Source organism: Ictalurus furcatus, chromosome 24, assembly GCF_023375685.1.
Source record: "Ictalurus furcatus strain D&B chromosome 24, Billie_1.0, whole genome shotgun sequence".
Lineage (NCBI taxonomy): Eukaryota > Metazoa > Chordata > Actinopteri > Siluriformes > Ictaluridae > Ictalurus > Ictalurus furcatus.
The window spans coordinates 4,015,544-4,039,201 of record NC_071278.1 but is presented as its reverse complement, the minus strand read 5'-3'; the positions used below and the strand labels follow the sequence as shown (position 1 = coordinate 4,039,201).

The 23,658-nt window shown below is 40.1% G+C and overlaps 1 protein-coding gene across 1 annotated transcript in view; it reads right to left on the bottom strand.

Annotated features, from left to right (window-relative positions):
- Positions 1-4,155, bottom strand: part of olfm2a (olfactomedin 2a) — a 119,224-nt gene extending 115,069 nt beyond the window's left edge. The window contains exon 1 of the mRNA XM_053612475.1: positions 3,869-4,155. Within this exon, the coding sequence (XP_053468450.1) occupies positions 3,869-3,925 (57 nt within the window). The 5' untranslated portion in view covers positions 3,926-4,155. The remainder of the gene's footprint in view (positions 1-3,868) is intronic.
- Between the last annotated feature and the right edge of the window lie 19,503 nt (positions 4,156-23,658).

Below are 23,658 nucleotides of genomic sequence, written 5' to 3'. Positions count from 1 at the left end.
GTAATACTGTGTATAGTAGGGACTATAATATTGATCTATCACACCTAGACGAAGTAGAAATTACCAGCCGTCACTGCACATTAGAACCAATACATAGTGTTTTTATTATTTTTATTTTAAACTACTAAAAGAGCATTTTGAAATAATAATATTCAGTCGGGTTGATGAACTTTTATACAGTGAGAGTCAAGAAAAAAAAAACACATTTAATGTGGTTGTGTGCAAGGTTTACAGATTTATTTAAAGAAATGCTTTCAAGGACTCTCACTAAATAGAAATGCACTTTCTAATGGAACTTCATTCAAGTAGCAAATCACCAGCGTGGGATTCACACGTGCAGGCTGGAAATAATGACTTTAGTGGTGAAAAAAGAACCGCACATGACTAGTACAGCACATTAAACCGACTGAAAGGAATACAAGAAATAATAATTAAAATAATAATAATAATAATAATAAAGGGAGACTCGGATCTGCAGATAAAAACTCAATTTACTAAATTTAGAATTGATTCATTTATATTGGTCTCTCTTTCCAAATAACGATGGAAAATCCTGTTGGAAAAATCTCTCACCGGCTATTGTATCCTGAATTTCATTTCATAGTCATCGAAGTAGGTCTGCCTTATTGTCTTTGCGTTATTTTATTTATAGATGCGTTTTGAGTTCCTATTTCTCATTCAGTCCATGCGTAAGTGTAGAGATAAACTCCTTTGTCTTTTAGCAATTTTTTATAAATGTATTATAAATGTCTGTCCCTTAGCATATCATATATTCGTATATCCAATATATATATATATATAAAATACATATATATGTGTGTGTGTGTGTGTGCACTGTGTGAAAAAGCTTCAGTTACAGAGAATTATGAGTGTTCCAGTGTTTAATATTTGTGTATATGTGTATATATTGTGAAAATCTGTGACTGTTTTGTATTTAATTTTATTTATTTACAGGTGTGCCCATATTTATAAAACAAGCTATTGGCTTTAGTGCATAAAACAATAGTGTATAAATGTATTAAATGTTCCTCCTTCCACTTAAGGGCAAGCTGTTATAGGAAAATAATCAACAACAGGATGAGGTTATGAAGCAGAGTTACTGCTACCACCCCGAAGTGTTTTATTCTTCTCCCACCACAGCAATCTGCCACCGATTGCCATTTTTATTAATGGAAATGGTTTATCCATTTATAGTTACATTTGTCGCCTGTGAGACAAGCTAGTTCCTGTAATCGCTTACATTCTAGCACTTATAAACACTCTTTCTATCATCAGCCTCTCTTTTCTTTCTTTTTTTTTTTCCCCTCTTGAAGTTTCCAAGACAAAAACACTGCTTGCCATGTTACCCAGAACCCAGAAAGTCCACTGTGTTGAAGATTTTCTCATGACTGGGTTTCTCAAACTTACTGACTGGTTGCAAAAGCGCTGACACTGGAGACTCCTTCCATAAATGTTAAATAAATGTCTCCTCACAGAAAACTTCACCGTGTCAGCAATGACTTTGATCTGTTTATTATTAGGCTTAGAGTATGTTGAGTGTACACTATACAAGTCCCTGTCAATGAGATGTAACTATAAAAAAAAAAACGATAGCGTATTAGCACGAGCGCATTAATATAATCCTCGTAGCCGGAACTACTGTCAGAGCTTCTGTCATAGAAAACTATTCAACACCTTCTGGCCAATCAGAATAGAGAATACAACAATGCTGTGTTCAAAGACATTCTGACTTTAGTTGCGTAGATGTGTACAGATCTAGTGATGCGTAGAGAAGAGCGTGCGAGTTTGTCACTCGTTTCCATGTTTACGGTATGCATTTTTATGTTTTATAATGAAGCAGCTAACGGAGATGAATGAATGCATGAACGAAATGCGGCTTTAGAGTCGATGATGGAATTGGAATTGCGTATAGCATCGTTGCGTGGTGTGAATATTTAATAAGTCGGTGTGCTTATACGTAGTTTTGTGCCAATTCAGAAGCCAGTGGCAATAATATTGGATAAGCATCAGTATCAAATCAAATCAAATCCTTTCAAATCCAATCAAATCCGTCCTGGTGGAGTATTGTGTGGATTTTCTGTCACCTATAATAAGTATTAATGCATACACGTGTTATTATTTCTTACACCTAGAATTGGGGTCGTTTATGCAGCTTTTCCTTAAAATGCTATTTTGTGTATTTGACAGAATTACCAAAGGAATGAAAGGTCTTATCGGTGTGATGGTGCCATCAAGGGAACATGTTTTGTCCAAGTAAGTCACATATACAATACATTTTTTTTCGCGTATCCCAGCTTGTTAGGAAGCCATGATACGGCACCCCTGGAGCAGATAGGGTTAAGGGCTTTGCTCAAGGTCCCAACAGTGGCAGTGTTGTGGTGCTGAGGCTTGAGTGAGTCCCCGACCTTCTGATCAGTAACCCCGAGTCTTAACTGAGCCACTACACACACCCCCGCCCCCAATACAGTACAACGGGGTCCAAACATCTGGGACTTTTTTTTTTTTCTCTCCATTTAAAATAGGACATACATTTTTGAAATATTTCAAACTAAGAATGTAAACGTTCAATATCTTGATATCGAAGATGTTCAAGATTCGGCACTACTCCTACAGTAGGTTCCTATTTAAATGTAAGCAAATGTGCGATATTGACCATGTTATCTGCTTCGTACATAAGCTTTTCCTCGTGCCTAATCTCTTCTGTTGCAGCATGTGTTCGGATGACACTCCCGATGGATTTGATCTCAAATGGATCATAAGGTTTTGCACAGACTTGTGGAGTCCACGCCAGCTCGAGTACACGCCGTCATTAAAGCAACAAAGGGGACGGAGCAGACACTAAGAAACTCTGACATTCATGTCAATATTTCAAAGATTCTACTTTTCCCTCAATTTGTCGTCAGTCATATCGTTCGTTATGAAAACTGTCGCATTAAATCCGAAAAGAAGCGTTTTCACTAGCGTTCCTCTCAGAGTTTTGGACCCCCACTGTATGCACATTATTTTAAATGGATATTCACATGTACTGTATATTCACATTTTCAGGTTAAAGACATACACTAAACATGCACCCTTGGTGGTACCACCTCAGCAATAAGGAAAAGTAGAGAGTGTACAGATTGATGCATAGGCTATAGAGAAAGTGTTCTTTCATCAACAAAGAAAAAAGAGAGTGCTTTATGAGCCTGGAATGCAGCAATCGTATTTAAATCAACTGAGCCTTGGGTATGAAGAATCATGTGCAATACCAGTGTGTGAGCATGTGTGCAGAATTTGATTGAAAACCATATTTTGTTGTTGTTGTTGTTTGTTTGTTTGTTTTTTGGTTGAAAATCGTATGAATGAATGCAATCCCAGCAAAAACCACAAATATGGATTCACCTCAAATCCATGCCAAAATAAAGATGAAATAGCACAGAAGGAATGATGAAGGCTCGTGCATGAGGTCAGACACATGTTCTCCCACACAGTTCTGCACACACACACACACACACACACACACACACACTTCTTCTTTCACCTTCAACAGCACACCAGAACAGACCAGACCAGAACAGAGCACCTTTCTGTTTCTGCTTGTCAGCCTGCTGTAACTTCCTGCAGGACAGCTCGCGCGAGAAGCCATGTCGCACAATATCATAATGAAGACTAATAACTAATAATCCTGCAAATCTCCTTGAGGAACAGAGGAGAAGGCATGCACACTGAGCTCAGAAACCGTACGCGCTCGTGCATAGTAATTCAAATATAAATAAATAAATAAATAAATAAATAAATAAAATGCAATGAACAAAAGCAAGGATGTTTTTATTAAAATGTTTATATAGATAGATATAGATAGATAGATATAAAAGCACGCGCGTTTTACCTCACACGGGAGGGAGGCTAACATCAGCAGGAGGAACATGGCACTGAAGAGGTTCATTCTTCTCCCAAGCGGCAGCTCGCTCCTCTTCTCTCCTCTCCTCTCCTCCTCTCCTCTCCTTTTTTTTCTCAGCGAGCCCCCGGTTCCGACACAGCCCGGTTTCTCTGCACGATCCGGCGCGCGACAATCCTCATCACCGGTGGTGCGGTGCGCGCGCAAGACTGTAGTCCGTCTCGTTAGAGCGACGCGTGATGCTTCCTCTATTCGTATGCTCTCTCTCTCTCTCTCTCTCTCTCTCTCTCTCTCTCACACACACACACACACACACTCTCTCTCTCTCTCTCACACACACACACTCTCTCTCTCTCACACACACACACACACACACACACTCTCTCTCTCTCTCTCTCTCTCTCTCTCTTTCTTTTTTTCTTTCTGTCTTCTACGTGAAGACCGCCGGCGGAAAGGTCAGTGCTGGCGCGCGCGCTCCCGGCGCTTCCCGTTTTACGGGCAAATAAAAGTGTGACGAAGGAGAAGCGCAGGATGAATAAGAGGAGGGGAGGAGGAGGAGGAGGAGGAGGACAGAGGGAGAGAGAAGGAGGAATGGACAGGACTGCTGGAGTCGCAGAGGAGAGGTGAGAACTGAGCTCATGAGCATCTGACGCTAACAAAGAGGAAGACATTGAGAGAGAGAGAGAGTGAGAGAGAGAGAGAGAGAGAGAGAGAGAGAGAGAGAGAGAGAGAGAGATGACTTTGATGAATGACCCTTCACACGTGAGAGCGTCATGCTTAATTGTCTCATCTGTCACTTAGGGGGGAAATCAGGAAAATCCAAATAAATTGTTGTCCCAAATACAAACTTACAGAACAATCACACACACACACACACACACACACACACACACACACACACACACACACGTGTAATAAATCATGTGCAATAAATAAATCACATGAAAATAAGATTTTCACAAAATTGTTGTGTAAAAAAAAACACGTGAATACACAGTAACTCTATTATGTGTAATAAATAAACAAACAAATAAATAAATAAATCACGTGTAAAATAACATGCAAAAATTATGTATGAAAGTAAACACATTGCGCAGTAAACGTGAAAAAGTGTCAACATGAGTCATAAAAAAATGATTCATGAAACATGCAAATAAAATGAATGATGCGTAAAAATCAGATGAAAAATGAATGAGTCATGAAATGTAAACATGATTCATAAACATGAGTCACGCATATGATTCATAAAACATCAAAATACATGAATGATGTGGAAAGAATCGTGTGGAAATAAATGAATCGTATGGAAACACGATTCACACAGACATCAAAGTAAACGAATGCTGTGGAAAAATCACTTCAATGAATCGTGTGAAAATAAATGAATCGTATGTAAACCCGATTCACAACACATCAAAGTACATGAATGATGTGGAAAGAATCGTGTGAAAATAAATGAATCGTATGTAAACCCGATTCACAACACATCAAAAAGTTCATGAATGATGTGGAAAGAATCGTGTGAAACTAAATGAATCCTATGTAAACACGATTCACAAAACATCAAAGTTCATGAATGATGTGGAAAGAATCGTGTGAAAATAAATGAATCCTATGTAAACACGATTCACAAAACATCAAAATTCATGAATGATGTGGAAAGAATCGTGTGAAAATAAATGAATCGTATGTAAACACGATTCACAAAACATCAAAATTCATGAATGCTGTGGAAAAATCACGTGAACATTCATTAATCGTATGTGAACAATTAAATGTGTTTAAAAAAAACGTGAAAATAAATGAACCATGTGCTGTTTTTAGTCTATGTTTCACCTTCCTTTTCTGTCATTAAACATCAGTAGTGCTCTGGTGCTTCTCTTTCTTTCTTTTAAATCCGCCTCATCGTTTTCTTTCTTTGCTTCCACAACTATAAACGGGTCAAATCTACAACGTGTTCATTAATCAATATCATCTGTACCCGTTGGCTAATAGCTGCGGTAGTAGAGGAATAAAACACTCTGGGACGTGCTGTTATTGGAAAAGAGATGGGTAATGGTAACTCCACTTTGTGCAGGAGCGTTGTTGATGATTTTCCTATAACCTCACTCCTACAAGTGATTTATTGTTGTTGTACAAACTGTGAGATTTATCGATTCTTTTTCAGTTTCATCGCCAGCGTAATGTGTCGTATTTCGAAGAAGTAAAGTGCACCGTTGTTGTTGTTTTTTTTTTTATTATTTGTAATTGACAATTCATTTTCATTCTATTTGTATTTGTAGATAGATGATAGATGATACCTGTGCTTTTGGTAATGTCTGCACGTAGGCTACCCTACCGTTCTTTCACTCGTTTATTGCAGCATTCGTTTGTTCAGCCAGCACCGAAAAATCCAGGCAGGGAGAGCTAGAGAGAGAAATATTGAAGAGAGAAATATTGAGTGCGCAAGCAATACAGTGAGTGAAACAGAAAGAAGCAGACCAAGAGTGTGTATGTGTGTTGTGTGTGGTAGGTCTTTGATCATCCTGTTTTTTTTTTGTTTTTTTTTACAGTCTAGAATATTGTGGGGTTTTTTTACCTGCAGGCATTCTGAATAAAATAACAGCTGGCCAAGTCCAGTGTTGGGTAAGTTACTCAAAAAAAAGTACTCCACTACACATGACTAATTACTATTTTAAAACTGTAATCTGATTACTGCATGTAAAAACTCATCAGATTACTCATTACTGTACTTTCACGCTACTTTCGAAACCTCTCAACCCTACAAAAATACACTACAACGTGAAACTCAGAGATCTTTCAGTCGTTTTAGCGCGCGTCAATGTATGACACGATCAGAAAAAGATGGGTTTATCATAAAACTCGTCTCAGGTGTTGTCGCTGTTTGTAGGACTGTCAGACGGATAAAATATCAAACTTCTCTAACCAGGCTAGTTTGGTGTCGCTAGTCAAGCGGAGGCCCAGCTAAGCTATCAGTGTATGGGTTTAGCTGCTACACTGCCTTGCAGAATACATGATCTTTCCTTATGCTCTGCTCATATCACGTTCACGTAAACTGGAACTCGTATAGACATTTACACGGCGTGTTTTCCTGCTCAGCGTGAGAGGAGGGTAGTGTTTCAGTTTCACTGCATTTACTGGCTTCAAAATAAATAAATAAATCGGCGTATATCCATTGTTCCTCACACTGATTGTATGAGCTAGCGCTTGGCGGAATCGAGAGACCGTCGGCCGATAAGAAACGAGTGTTTCCACGTATTTCCCTGTAAACCCTGTCTGATCGGTCTCGCCTCCGTTCACCGAAGATATAAAATTACAGCACCACCGTCTTGTTTTACTGACGTTCAGTTACGTAGCGACGGACCGCTCAAAGTGGAGAATTATTCGGGGATAAAGAAAAAATAATAATTGCTTAATATTGTTTTCTTAACAGTGAATGTGTAACGCAAGTAAGGTTATTTTATTGACATCAGTAACTGTAATCAAATCACATCAATTTAAAACGTAATGCGTTACATTACTGCGTTATCAGAGAAAAGTCATTAAATAACAGTAACGCGTAGTACTCTGTAATGCGTTATACCCAACTCTGGCCATGTCCACCCAGCACGTTCTGCTGAATTACGTTCATCAGGCAATATCATCAGGGATGTGATAAGTGGGAATCGTGCTATTGGCTCAACATCTCACGCATTTAAATAAACTGTAGTGGTTAGAACCTGACTTCAGTGGAAAATCTGTACAGATTTGACAGTTTCATACAATTAGTGGGGTGTGCAGGGGTTTAGACAGTGTGTGTGTGTGTGGGGGGGGGGGGGTGTTCCAAAGGATGGAGTAAATGGACTCTAAGGTGAGGCACCAGTTAATGAAACCTAATTAAAATGAATGGCCAGATAATGACTTTACTTTATTGACTCTATTATTTTATACATAATGGACGTGGTTAAAATTCCTACAAAACTATAGCAATGACGGTGATAAAGGCGGATCCAAGAGCAGGTTTTGTTTCAAATGAACACCAAACCAAGCTGTGAAAACCGTCTAATAAAAATTTGAGTACACCTTGATAAGCCAGACCATGACAAAACCCCTGGATCCAAATGCCATCCAGGTAGTACTCCTGCCTCGTGCATGGTACTCACGGTATAGGCTCCACATCCATCCTAAGTACAACCAGTTATAAATGGTTAGCGGGAGAAATTATGAACTACTAGCCTATTCGTAGACCGGATAAGAGAAGAGTTTTACAAGAAAGCCTTTGAAAGTTTTCCAGGTATGCAGATAAACTGCCTTGCTCAGATTTTAGCACTCACTTTGTATTCATTTGACAAAACTGCACTGCGAGGGGGAACAAAATCTACTGCACTTTCTGCAATTTGTTTCACAGGAATTGGACCCAAGTGCAGGTTTTATTTCAAAATGACGTTTAAAAAGTCAAGAGCCAGAAAATTTAAACGGAGAAAACCATGAGCCAAGTTCCAGTACATGAGAGTAACGATACACCTGGCCGTGGCAGAATACCTGGGGTGGACTGGCATCCTATCCAGGGTGTATTCCTGCTGGGTGCCCAGTGTTCCTGGGATATACTTTGGATCAACGGCCACCCTGACTAGGATAAAGTACTGGGTGATAATGAATGAATGAATGAATGAATACTCAAGAAAACACACTTGCAAAGGTATAAGACTCGCCAAAGGTTTAGCATGAGATGGAAATTTCAATTGAATAAGAATCGCCGTGATCCAGGGTAAAAGACAGACAAGACAGACTATAAAACCTGCGTAAAAAAAAAGACAGCAATGAACATTAACAGCTCAGAAATACTTTTTTCCAAAGCGACTTCAAATTGAGTAGCTGTGGATTATCCATCTAGCTAAAAGACCTCACAGTGTTAAATCGCTTGTCATCTCCGAGATTGAATTTCTGCAACTCTCCTCTGGCGGGTCCATCCCTGCAACTGATCCAGAATGCAGCAGCACACCTTGTTTTAAATCTGCCCGAGTTCTCCAACACCACACTGGTGCTGTGTTCCATCCAATGATGTCCATTTCACACCACGATGCTTGTCCTCAAACCCCATCAACCTAAAGGTACATTCACTTCAAGCCTCTAGTAGGCCTTGACTCGATCCGCCATCCCTCAAGGTACAAGGAAGACCTGCATCAAGACTCCTCTCTGTCCCCACGTGGTGGAATGAACTTCCTGGGGCTGTCGAAACAGCTGAGTCACCTGACTCACCTCTTCTCCAAGCACTGTGATTTCAAGAAGCACACAAGCCTTGAATTGGGTATTTTTCTAGCTGTACTAACTTGTTGTCCTAACAGCTCTCTAAGTAGTTTTGGCTTGATGGTATTCTTAGACTATAATCTGGGCGGGCATGATGGCTTAGTGGTTAGCACAATTGCTTCGCACGTCCACGGTCGGTTGTTCAAATCACCCCTAGTGCGCACACCTTGCATGTTCCCCCCTGTGCTTATCCGGTTTCCTTCCCCATTCCAAAGACATACTGTACACCTTTCCAAATTGTCCATAGTGTGTTAGTGGGTGTGTATGCTCGGAGTATTACACCCAGTATTCCTGGGACAGCCTCCGGTTCTACCCCAACTCGGACAGAACCCCCTAAGTCTTGCATGTTTTAGACTTTTCCCTGCTCTAACACACACTCCAACATCATGCGTGTCAGAACAGGAACAATGTATACGGCAGGGTGTAATTCAGGACCATGGCTGGAAACCTGTGGACTAGATAAGACAATATTGAGAACTGTTCAGTTATTAAGATAAGCTGCGGTGGTTTTACCACACTGCATTGAGAGAGGGAACGAAATCGACCTCATCCTCTGAAACGGGTTTTCATAGTGGTCAAGGCCTACAAGAGGACACGCACACCGAATTCTGCATATTTTAGATCTGCTGCTTCATCGCACTGTCTCGCTGAACAAAAAGACTGGAGAAAAAGTATTGTGTATACTTCTAGGCACAGAGCCAAACAGCATGGCTTTACTTTCTCTCTCTCGCTGTCTCTCTCTCTCTCTCTCTCCCCACTCCTGTCTCCCTCTGTCTCTGTCTCTGTTTTTGCACACTTGGCTGCACCCTCTGAAGAGGACAAGGAGCTGAAGTATCACTTCTTTCTTCTCCAGCTCCCTAAAGGTGGAGTCTGTTCTCCTTTTATAAAGTCAGTACTGCAACACACCACCACTCACTTGGTCTTGCCATGTGTGTGTGTGTGTGTGTGCTTTTGTGCTTTCGAGATGACTCGAGTTAACTTCATTGTGATTCAGTTCATGTACCTCTATACAGTGGCATCGAATATCAGGCCTACAAGACAATCCAGAAGCATAGAATTGTGCGAATACTGTGACAAACTAAGGACAAGATAGATTACAAACAAATACGTTTTACATTTACACTTATTCAATACGCAGATGCTTTTATCCCCTCGCTGATGAGGCGTAATACAAGAAAACGATGCGGCGGCGCTTTAGTCCCGTCGTTTGCCCGGCTCTCTCACCTCCTCAGCCGTACACTCTGCTCAAACACATCAGCTTCCAAAGCTTCAACTTTCATTCTAATATACCGACGTCAACACCATCACACGGTGAATCAGCATCAGCAGCATGGCAACAAGCTCCTCCCATTAATTACATTAATGCATGAAGCACATCGTTAATGTTGAGATAATGAGCCAATAAAAGGCAGGAACCCAGCAGTCTACTGTTATTCAAGATCCAAGGACAAGAGTTGTGTCTGAGACTGCTGGAAAGGAAAGGTGAACATAAAATGAACAGTGAAATAAAATACAACTGTTTCAGGAGAAGAAAAGAACGATGCAGTAGTTTATTTTTACTGAAAATAATGGCATCATATATGTAGGGGTAAATTGACTGTTATGGAACCTCATTAGCATGTACTTATGTATACTCTAAATATAGCTGTGTGTATGTATGTGTATATATATATTCATACACACATATTATATATATATATATATATATATATATATATATATATATATATATATATATGTTTATTATGAAACTGGAAATGTTCAGGCTTATCCGAATTCAGATTTAATTAACAAGTCATTCATAAATTTGGGCAAGCCAAGTTTCCATGGTGAGCAAATATTTCGTATAAATAACATGCTGAAAGAAATGAATCAAACACTGAAACGCGAACTGCCAAAATAAACAAACTCCTGGTGTGTTTTAGTCTTAAAAAATACAAAACAGGCAATGATCTGCAAGATCTCCAGCCCATCTGCTCAACACTCCCTATCCAGGTCAGTGCTTTATGTATGCAAATGTGTGCCTGTTACTCAAATCAAGGACTAATACGCTGATAAAGACCCTACGTCTACGCCTCCGAGTTGGCTTTAACAAACTGACAATAAACCTCATTACCGATATTTTATTAAAACCTTCCCTGCATTGGCAACTGTGATTATCAGCATTATTTTGTTATTAGTTATAATCTACTGTTCTACATACTATGCTTGCTGGAATTATGTATAGCATTGATACTGATTTAGACTGTTGAACTGTTTAAATTGACATTTGTACGGTCGTTAAAATGTTACTAGAACATCCTCGTGCGCTCAAAAATCGACTTTCGGAGACTCTGCACCTCAATACTGTGCATTTAAAGTCACTAAACTAAAAATGTGTTTTCATGAGTAAATCCTTTCAGGAGAAATCATTCGAGGTGTCTCACACGTGATGATCTTACATGCGTTCGTATTGCTCATACAGTATAGTATGCTTCCAAACACGGCACTAGAAAAGCATTTATTTCTTAGACAAACCAATCATAAAACAAAAAAAAGCAGTTTTGTTTTCTTTGTGCAACAGGATCTCTACTTCATTGTACGTGAAGCTCATCTTCTCAATGAGCAGGCTACTGGGCAGTTTAAAAGGAACTTGTTTGCCATATATGGTGATTTGGGAGGGGTTTCTTTATGCAAATGAGCAGAGAAATTTAGAATGTGTGGGATGTACAATGTCCATTACATACAGCTTTATTATAAATGCCATTTTTTTGAACATGTTACAGGTGAGAGTTATTGTATAATAAAATATTGAAGCCAATCACATTTCAATATGCAAATACATATATTCTGTTACTAGGTTAGCCCGGCTGTACTATGGAGTACAGCCGTTATTTTGGGGGTTGAACATCCCGGAAATATTTTAGGACAATTCCAAATGTTGATTCGTGTGTGTTGTTGTTGTTGTTGTTGTTTTTTTTTCATCATAACACACAAAGAGCACATCTGATTACTGGATATACGCACAAGTCGAATAACATTGCTGTGTGCAGTGATTGTGTTATAATAATGTTCACAAACAGCCAAAGAAGCAATCGTTATGATTCCATATTTATCTGCGCCAAACTTCAAATGAATACATCCAATAGTTTTTTTATTTTTATTGACATTTCTTTGGCTACCAGCTGCTACGGTGAGGAACATAATGGACCAATTGGAACCGTGCATTTTTTCTTCTCAGCCGATGAAATACCACAGGATGAGGAAAAAAAGAGGCATAAATCTGATTTTTATAAACTATAAAATGTCTCATTTTCTCCCATTACAAAGATCTCATTTTCATCATTTTCAGTGGAACGCTCATAAAGGGATTTTATAGCAATGTTATTCATATGGGCACGGTGGCTTAGTGGTTAGCATGTTCACCTCACACCTCCTGGGTTCAGGAACCCTGGGTTCGATCCCACCGGGGCCCTGTGTGTGGGTGGAGTTTGCATGTTCTTCCCGTGCTGCGGGGGTTTCCTCCGGGTACTCCGGTTTCCTCCCCCAGTCCAAAGACATGCATGGTAGGCTGATTGGCATGTCCAAAGTGTCCGTAGTGTATGAATGGGTGTGTGAGTGTGTATGTAATTGTGCCCTGCGATGGATTGGCACCCTGTCCAGGGTGTACCTTGCCTTGTGCCCCATGCTCCCTGGGATAGACTCCAGGTTCCCCGTGACCCTGAAAAGGATAAAGCGGTATAGAAGATGGATGGATGGATGGATTGTCATCACCGCATTTGTTGTTGTCCAGCACCCACCCAAAATACATGAGTGTGCTGCACTTATCAACAGATTCATACAGATCATACATTTCATTTAGTATATTTCCTCATCCCTCATCCTTTCCTCATCATGAATGCTTGCCTATAACACTTGTCAGTCTGTACGGGATTGTTTTTGTGATTGTTGAGTCCAAAAAATGCTTGATTTTGCTGCGGGAAGTTGATATGTTTGTTTGTTTGTTTGTTTTTGTGTTTTATGTGGAAAACTAATCGAATTGGCAAAACTGCAATAGCAGGAAATAGTTTTGCACGGTCTTTCTCAGTGATGTTTGTTGGTAAATGAGACCTTTTAGCCGTACTCATGTTCGACGGACGTGAATCGGAGTAGACTTTGGATGAATGCGCGTCGTGATGACATCACACGACACGTCTCGGCCCGAATCTGCAGAAAATCTGCTGGAACGATGAAAAATCGCAAGATTTGCGTTCATTTCTGCCATCGCGAAATCCTGGAGGGACTGACTTGTACGATAACAGAGGAACCCCGTGGCGTTATAGGGTTGTTGTTTTTTTTAAAATTTTCACATTGAAATAATCTAGATTTCTTGATGACAGAATGTGACTGTTTTCGATTATCTAATCCTTTTTTTTCTTTCTTTAATTTATTACACATCATTTTTTGAAAATATGGTTGTTATTGGAGATTTTTCATCCCTTAGAAAAATACAGCCCCAGTATAACTATAAATGTGGATTACTGTACCCGAGAGCTTTGCCAGAAGAGGGAGATGCCTCGTATTTCAGAACAGCTCTTCACCCAGATACGACTTTATGATGCCAAGGTCATGAAGTGCTCTTGACGACATCGTTTAGCTATATCTCATCTGAGTGCTTCACTATAGATTACTTTAACTCACATTATGCCCCTCTAGTGATAGTGAGATGTCACAAATAAACTGCACGTTGGAAAGAACACTCCTGCCATATTGTAGTCTCATAAGTAATATCGGGAATATTAAACAGGCTAATAGATACAGGACTTACTGTCACAATTTATTTATTTTTTTTGTTCATCCTTCATGCTTCCTCCCTCCCCTCGTTCTCTCTGTAGGCTATTTTCAGAAGGACATCTCAATAGTGCCATGCAGCAGAGGTCTGATTGGGGTTTTGTGTCTCGCTCAGACCCTCACAGTGCTGGTACTAGCCCCCCTGAGGGGCAACGGTGAAGGGGGGGGGTAGGCGGCTGGGGGGTGAGGAGGATTGCATTGCCATGGCGACGGTCATGAGGATGACAGGAAGAGAAGGTGCAAAAGACCGGTTGCTCATTGGCCAGCAGCAGATGGAATCAAACACGGCATTTCACACTCGCCCATGAGGCGCTTGCGCATTTAGCGCCGTGAGCCAAGCAGACTGCATGGTCAGATGCAGTCAAGGTTCAGGGGTTGTGCCAAATGAGAAAATGCACGGTTAAACTATTGTCGGGACAAAATGTAAACAACAAAGAAAAATCAAGCAACAAGACGTTTAACAAGTTTCCCAAACATTCCTTCATTATCATACAGTATGTAGCAATTCAAGTAGTCACATTCCATCAAATTGTCCTAAGATATCGACGACGGCTCAAAAGTTAGCATCTCCCCTTATGAATGTGATGTGTAGCGCTGTGTCGTGCTGTTGTGGGAAAATAATCACGACGGGATGGCGTGACGTGGCCCGACATGAAGCGTTACATGATGAGATACTGCTACCACCCCAAGTGGATTCCATCCATCCATCCATCCATCCATCCATCCATCCATTATCTATACATAATACGTCAGCATCGCGGGGAACCTGTAGCCTATCCCTAAGTGGATTATTTTCCTATATTAGCACAGCTTGAAGCGTCTTATATCACTTTTACACCGCGGTCTGTCTGAATACTCGATTCTGATTGGCTGGAAGGTGTGCATTAAAACCGTATATACCACGGGTCGTTCCAGTCAGTTTAATCACTGCTCGAAATGAATGCGCTGCCTATAAACACCTGTAACCATAGTAACATACAGTTACAGCTGCATACAGTAGTTAAACTCACAGTTTCATTATTAGTAGAGATGCGGCACAGACGCAGGTAATTCACACACACACACACACACACACACACACACACACACACACACACACACACACACAATCTCTCTCTCTATCTCTAATAGCCATTTATTATAATTCATTCAAATAAATGTAATCTTCTCGCACTACTTTATCTCTGTGTATGATTTAAAGCAGGCGAATTCTAGATCTAACGACTTGTATATAAAATAACTAACAAAAATGAACAGTTATCGTTAGCTTTTCAGTCAAACTTCGCACTGCAAACATCAACGACAGCTTTAACTTGCTATAAGCGGGATAGTCCATGGCTAGGTGTGCGTTACACCGTTTTTTATCTGGTTCTTTGCCTCTACGTTGTGTGTTAAAGTCACGTAATGCACACCTAGCCGTGGATTATCCATTAAATATTACAGAAATGTTGCGACAGTAGCCATTTTTATTCACTAAATAAGAAAATGTCATACTTTTTGTTTATCCATTTTTAGTTAGATGTAATGTTGTGGAACAGCAACCACGTACATTATAGCAGCTACGTATAAACAGTCATTTCCTCACCAGCCTCGTGACTTTATCCGTCTCCCATGTTGGACAGCTTAAAGTTACGGCTTTACGTCTAACTGTTACAAAGTGCGGACAATGAGACTCCTTCCAGAAGTGTTAAATCAATATCTCCGAACAGAAAGCTTCACCATATCAGCATTTGCATTTTTAAATCTGTTTACGTGGAGCGCCTGCCTTACAAGTCCGTGTGTATACAATAACATTACAACGAGGACATTAAAATAAAGCTGCTGTTAGAAAACGAATTACGCCTCCTGACCGGTCAGAATCGAGAATTCAACAGCACCATGGAAGAAATGCATTATAACTGATAACTTGTCTGGCAACCCTTTTGGGGGGGGGTTTGTTGTTTTGTTTTGTTTTTTTATTTCAGCCTCATTTCTGATTTTCAATTTTCTGCAGAGTCAGAACCATGCGTTTTTAATATTACAATACTAAAGGTAGAGCTTTCTTTCACCCGGAAACCTTGGGGGATGCAAACTTTTGCACTCAATTATATTATAAGTACCTAAAGTAAACTTTATGCATTACTAAGAGTATTTTCTCTTCAACTTACATTAAAAAAAAACAATAAAATACGATTGGGGAAAGTCAGGATCACGATCTAGATTCGACACGGCGAGCGTCCGTGAATTTATTTCTCCTTATTCTACCAGCAAAAATCCCACTGAGATAAGACAGACAGCTGTTTCGCTGAGAAATCCGGGAGAAGGCGTGAGCATCGCTCGAATTCCGGGCAGAGATGATACATATTTTTTTATTAGCTTGGAGGGAAAATTGTTCTAATGTTGTTTTCATACAGTCATTAAAACTCTGCTAGGTGTATATTGTACAGTCCATTCATTATATACTGTATAGACCTACAGTAACTGCATGGTTAGATAACTTAATCTTATTACGCTGATGTAAAGACTTGATGGAAATGTTCCCGAAAATGATCCTGACCTTATTACTGTACCCAGCCACTGATCATATACAGTATAGTCACTGGCAACTTTAACAGGAACACCTGCTCATTCATCAGCCAATCATATGGCAGCAGCGCAATGCATAAACCCATGCAGGTGCAGGTCAGTTGATGTTCATATTAAACATCAGAACGGTGGAAAAGTCTGATCTCCTTAGCATGGTTGTCGGTGCCAGACAGGCTGGGGCGAGCATTTCAGTAACGGCCGATCTCCTGGGATTTAGAGTTTATATAGAAAAACATCCAGTGAGTGGCATCCCTTCAGGCAGAAACACCTTGTTGATGAGAGAGGTCAGAGACTGGTTCAAGCTTACTGAAAGGCTCCAGTTACTCAAATATGCACTCTTTACAACTGTGCTGAGCAGAAAAGCATCTCGGAATCCATCGAGCCTCGAGGATGGTCGGCTACAACGGCAGAAAACCACATCGTGTTCCATTTCTGTCAGGCAAGAACAGGAATCTGAGGCTACAGTGGACACAGGATCACCAAACCCTGATCGTTTGGATTGGAAAGATTAGAAAAAGAGCAGATGTTTATCCAATCTTCATCTGTCCAGCATTAGTGACCCTGTTCAGAGTGTGTCTTGGTTCTCTAAGTATAATAGTAAACATATTTTGAAGAAAGTGTCATTTATACATCATGGGGAAATTGTCTAAAGTTTGCACTTTGAGGTTTCTCACTAACATGACAAGCTGCATTTTGTATTTTTTATTTATTTTATTTTACTTATTAATTTTTTTTTTTTTTTTTTTTAAAGAGATGCTGGTGAGGGAACAACAGCTGTTTACAGCTGCTGAAAAGTCATTGATTTAAACTTAGTAATGTCAACTAGTCTCATGGATGCAACATTACATGTAGCTATAAACTGATAAAAAAAAAAGTACATATAGTTTATTAATCCATATCCTTATTATCCTTAATTAATAAATAAATAAATACCAACTGTACCAAATTACTGTGGTTTAAGAGGAATAAAACACTTCACAAAGTATTGCAATTGAAAATACTCAACTTCATACTAGTAACAGTAACGGCGCTTAGCATCAGGCTACGTTACGCTGTCGCACCGTGAATTGTTTTCCTATAACAGCATGTCCTAGTGTTTTATTCCTTACCTAATGTCATGAAATCCACATATGCTACTGATCTCTAACAGGGGGAAAACTTCTATTTCAGTAAAATTCATGATCAGATGATAACTGTTTTATAATAATGTTGTCAAGAGATGTCTGTTAAAAGGAAGTGGAATATAAAATTGCATACTAAAAACATTATATCTGTAAACAGCTATTCTTCTGCATGGCATGACGGAGTGGCAGCAGAAACGTCAATAATGACTGAGCTCTTTCCATTCACGCACATTCTTCAGTAAATTTAAACATCTGCCCTGATGTAACAACTGAATTTGCCGAGCATAAATACACACAGGTCTGTGTACACATTCGGATAACGGAGACGAGCTCGTATTTGTGTTTAACCGGATGAAAAGCGGATGTGTAATGCGGAGGGAAATATGCAGAAGGCAGCGTGTATGTTGCTGGCGGCAGCTGGAGCTGGCAGCTATTGGTTATTGACATTTTTTTTTCCTCTCCGTTGCTTCATTTCTGTTCGGTCGGGGGGAATCTCTGTTTGTGCGCTCTTTTTCAATCGTTTTGAATTTTGTAATCGTCTCCCTGCATTTGTGTTTTCTGACAGAAGACAGTGATTTTCTTCTAACGCGTTTTTGAGGACGAGATGAAACTCAAACAGCCTCCTTTTGGGAAAAAACAAAAACATCCATTTTCTGTACCGCTCGCTTGTTCCTACACAGGGTCATGAGGAGGCCTGGAGCCTATCCCAGTGGACTGGAGACCGTGGATGGGGATCACACACACTATGGACAATTTAGAAATGCCAATCAGCCTACAATGCTTGTCTTTGGACTAGGGGAGGAAACCGGAGTACCCGGAGTAAACCCCTGAAGCAGGGGGAGAGCATAGATGCTCCACACACACATGGGGTTGGCGGGAATCGAACCCTCGACCCTGGAGGGGCGAGGCAAACATGATAACCACTAAGCCACTGTGCATACTGCAAGGGTTATACAGGTATGGAATAAAACAACTGGGGTCATGCTGTTTTAGGAAAATAATCAACAACCGGGTGGTGCAATGTGGCCTGACATGGAGTCGAGTTACCACCTGTTACCACCATGAAGTGGATTACTTTCAAATCAGCACATCGTGAAGTGTTTCATTCCTCTTATACCACAGCAACTTGCCATGAATTACAACGTATTAGTCATTCAAGAACAACACGCTGGATTGGATTGCGTACTTTCTGATGCGCAGACCACAAATGGTGCAAGTCAGTGACCGCATCTCCTTCACACACACTATCTCTGAACACAGGAGCTCCACAAGGTTCTCAGCCCCCCTCCTGTACTCGCTGTTCACTCATGAGTGTGCTGTGTCGCCAAGCACAGCTCCGACATCATGTTCAAGATTGCTGACGACACCACCATCCTGTGCCTGATCACGGATGGAGATGAGACAGCCTACACAGATGAGGTCAGAGCGTTATGGTCTAAAGACAGCAAGCTTTGCCTCAATATCAGCAAAACTAAGGAGAAGCTTGTGGACTACGTGAGGATGCAGGAGGATGGCCATGCCCCCTTATATATCAGTGGGGTAGGAGCATCAAGTTCCTCGGTGTGCACCTCACTGACGACCTGACCTAGTCCCTTCACACTAAGTGGTGAAATCTGCTCGTGAGTGACTCTACTTCCTGCAAAGGCTCAGCAGGAAGTTTGACGCCCCCCCACCACCACCAACTTCTACTCCATAGAGAGCATCCAGACTCTTTATTGAACTCATTATTGGCGACAAACTGCCAGCCTTACAGGACATCTTCCACACGGTGTCTGAGGAAGGCTCGCAAAACCACCACAGACCGCAATCGCCCAGCACACAGACCGGGTTTACCGGGTACCGCAGCACTCGATCCAGAACCAGCAGGATGTAGAACAGTTTCTACCTGCAAGCCATCAGGATCCTGAATAAACTGTAATCTAGTCATTACTCTTTCTTCCTCTCTGTCACTCGTGCCTCCACTACCTCCTACACACTTGTCACCTCACTCACAGCTCAAGGACACTCATGGACAACCTCTTCACATGTTTCTGTCACTTGTGGGCATGTTGCAATATTTCTAAGGGCATTATTACCACTTCACTGCAGCTAAGTCCTGTCTCTGTGCAATTTACTCGTATATTGTACATACGTATTACACACTACCCCATACTACCACATCTAATTTAATTGTACATTTTTAAAAATATTTCAATGATACTTCATACTGTTGTTTCATCTGCTTTTTAATACTCTTCTCTGTCTATAGAGGACCGCTCAGACACTACTACCTGTTGCACTCTTGTTCACATACTGCACCTGAACATATTTTAATGAGCTTTATTGGTCACAGCACAGTGAAATTCTTTTCTTCGCATACCCCAGCACGCCAGGAAGTTGGGGTCGGAGAGCAGGGCCGGCCATGATACGGCGCCCCTGGAACAGAGAGGGTTAAGAGCCTTGCTCAAGGGCCCAACAGTGGCAGCGCCAGGGCTTGAACCTGTGTTGGGGCTTGAACCCCTGACCTTCTAATCAGTAACCCAGAGCTTTAACCACCAAGGCAATAATGCCCCATATTCCAGTGTTTACAGTTAGGATCTACACTTTCCTTACATACTAGCTATACTATCTACGCACACATACCATACATACCAATATATTCCGCGTATCTTTGGATAAGGGCGTCTGTCAAACGTCATGAATGCTAATCTTTTTATATATAGTGTATTTGTAAATAATCGCTTTCCCCTTCTTTCCTCTCTCCTCCTATCTATTACAGTATCTTCTGATGGTGTTTTTTTTAATTACACAGCTGTACCAGTACCTGAGCGTCACAACAAGCATTTCAGTGTACAATTCTCACTGATACTTTGTGCAAACATGAAACTATCATACTTTTTATCCATTTATAGTTATGGTTAATATTGTGGAACATCTGCAGGAAAAGTTAGTTCCTGCTATCACTTATGTTATAGCAGCTACTGTATACAATCTTTCCCTTGATTTAGCTTTCATTTACTAATACACACACACACACACACACACACACACACACTCAAAAACCCCCAGCTTGCTACAGAGAACCTGTAAATTGTAACATCGACTGTCCTGAAGACTTTCCTAAAGTTACAGCTTTACCAATGACTTGCAAAGTTCTAAGACTGGAGACTCCTTACAGAAAATGTCACCATTATACATTTTAACCTATTCAAAGTTTTTCCTCATCCTATAATTATTCAAACTCATTATGCGTAAGTTGTTACCGTAGAAACGATAACGAATGACGAGGGCATTAATATAAACCTGTGATTCGAATTACACCTGGAGCTGCCGTTAGAGCTGTTGACCAATCAGAATCGAGAATTCATCAACGCTGTTGTATAGAAATCGCTCGAATAATTATTTTACTTCAGTATAGCTTTTTTTTTCTTTGTTTCAGTTCAGCGATAACCCTCAGACTTACTTCTTTTTTTTTCTTTTTTTTTTTTTGTTGAAGTTAGAGGAATGTAAATGTTAAAAACAAATCATTCGAGCTTGAAGGTGCATTTGCATTGTTCGTACCTTGTTCAACAACAACAACAAAAAAAAACGTACCTCTATTGCACATTCATTTCCTGAAAATGTGCCCTGCTGGTTCGGTTCCTTCAGCTCTAAGCTCCTAATTACCCTCGTGAAGAGCCTGATGATTAGCTCACGCACTGAATCAGCAACATAACAGCGGTGGGAATGTGAAACTCTATAGGCTGGAGTGGCAAAAGTAAAGCTTTCGGGTAATCCACACATGTTGAGCTTGAAAACGTTTCTAGTTTTGCAAGGATTCACCAACAGTGATGTATGGCCTATAGCTTTAATAACTTATAACGTATTGCAGCGCTCATGCGAGGTCTATTGTTATTCCTCATGCTTCTTCATTCTTCTGAGGCTTAACTCGTGAGCTACTGACAAGTAAAATCCTACCAGCAGAAATGGAAAAGAAGGTAATGAAACTGTATACAAATATTTCTCCTGTAGTGTTCGCTCTTTTTAAATGGCTCCCTTCAGGCAAAAGGTTACATCTAATGAAGAACGTGTCGATTTCGCAGCAGCACCTAACCATCCGCGTTTACGCAATTACATTGTGTGCAAAGGACGACTCCGCTTTGTTGTGCCTGTTGGAATTCTTTCATTTATTTATCATATTGCTTGTTGTGTGTGTGTGTGTTTTTTTTTAACATTTCTTTATATAGGCTAGCAAAAGATTTACTCTGGAGTGTTTTTCTGCTCTCTTAATGTGAGAGTTTACAATGAAGTCGGGTTTTTAAGGCTCATACATGATTGTTTTGAGTTCGCTGCTGATTAAGTATTAAATTGTGACATAGGGTGTGAGCTGAACTCTGACATAAGGGTGACTGGGGTGCCATTTTATGTACTGCTGATGTTACATATCGATGAAGGTTTTAAAACACACGTAAGATATCCTTCACAACAGCATTTCGCCTGCCCCAGCTCTCCATAACTGCAGTGTACCTTGAAATATAGTCATTAAAACGCTTGGAAGACTCTTAAATCTCATGTGTGAAACATTCTTTACTACAAGTCATGCATTATAGGACGTTTTAATTCGTACCTTAACCCTTATGAAATATTTGGAACATTCCACAAGTCATATGTTCGACAGGAAGTTCCTGATGATCATGAGAAGGAGAATAGTAAGGTGACTTTCCTTTTTTTTTTTTTTTTTTTTACTTTTTTTTTCAATGATATCATGATATTGACTGATGATATTACTTTAAATTATAGCCTGAAAGTAAAATATACATTTTTTTTAAACCACCCTCACACACACACACATATTAAGTAAATCATTCGAATGCCCTTAATGTTCTTATGCCATTAGCACAGATGCTAGTTTACAACATTTTGTCTATTTACTGATTCACGCGAAACTCAACCCTGTTACTTTCAAAACGTTTTAAAAATGATATGCGTTATCACATTTTTGAAGGGTTAAGTGCATGTTTTTGTAGCTTCTATGTTGAAAACCTTTTTTGTTTCGCTAATTTTTCAAAGCTACAATGCTAAATCGATCAGAGAATCACGTATAAAAGAAAAAAAAAAAGTTGAGCAGTGCTAACCGTTACGCGTGTTCGCGCTAGCGTTAAATTAGAGAGTAAATAGTTATCATTACACAGAGGATGATGTTATCACTGAAATACGTAGCTTGTTGTACAACATTTTTTTGCTTGTTAGTTTGTGCTAGCTAGCTGTTTCATCCTCAAACATCCTGTGCAGCAAGTATAGAAGCTCAGTCGAGTAACCGGTAGCTACTTTGTCAAGTTTGTGAAATTCCCCCTCTCACCATGAGCATTCGTTCTATTCTTTCTAGTTCTCCATGTGCTTTTTTATATTTCTGTGTTCTTATTCTTTGCTTGTTTTGTTTCGTTTTGGTCCTGTCTCCACCCCCGTCCGGTCATTGGTTGATTAACCCATTGTTTTCACCCATTCTGGGTTTGATTCATTTGGTTATTTACACGTTGTTGTTTCTACTCCTCATTACCAAGTCTTTCCGATCGTATTGTCCCTTCCCGGGCATTATTTCTCGTCTGTGTTACTGTTTTTTTCGAGTATGGACTATCCTACTCTGACATGACGTTACACATCACTAACCACAGAAGGAGCTGAATGTTTTAATGGACTTTTGTTTTCCATTTCTCTTGATTAGAGTGATGTTTCTATACTTCTTACAGCACAAAACTATACGACCGAATTATAGCTACAAAACTGTAAATATATCTAAAGTCATATAAGAGAATGACTAAACCTACAGCATACTGTAATGGACTTTATACAGCAACATGCTGGAAGTGTATTACTGTTTAAAAAGAGTGAAAGGTCTAGCTTGGTAAATATCTTATCCTAGCTAGCTAGAGAATTTTAGCGGTGTATTTGAATGTAATCATCACTTTGTAAGTGGAGAACTGGACTATCTGGAGAATAGCGTAGCCAGCATTTCCTTGGATAGTATCCTGCTTCATTTGT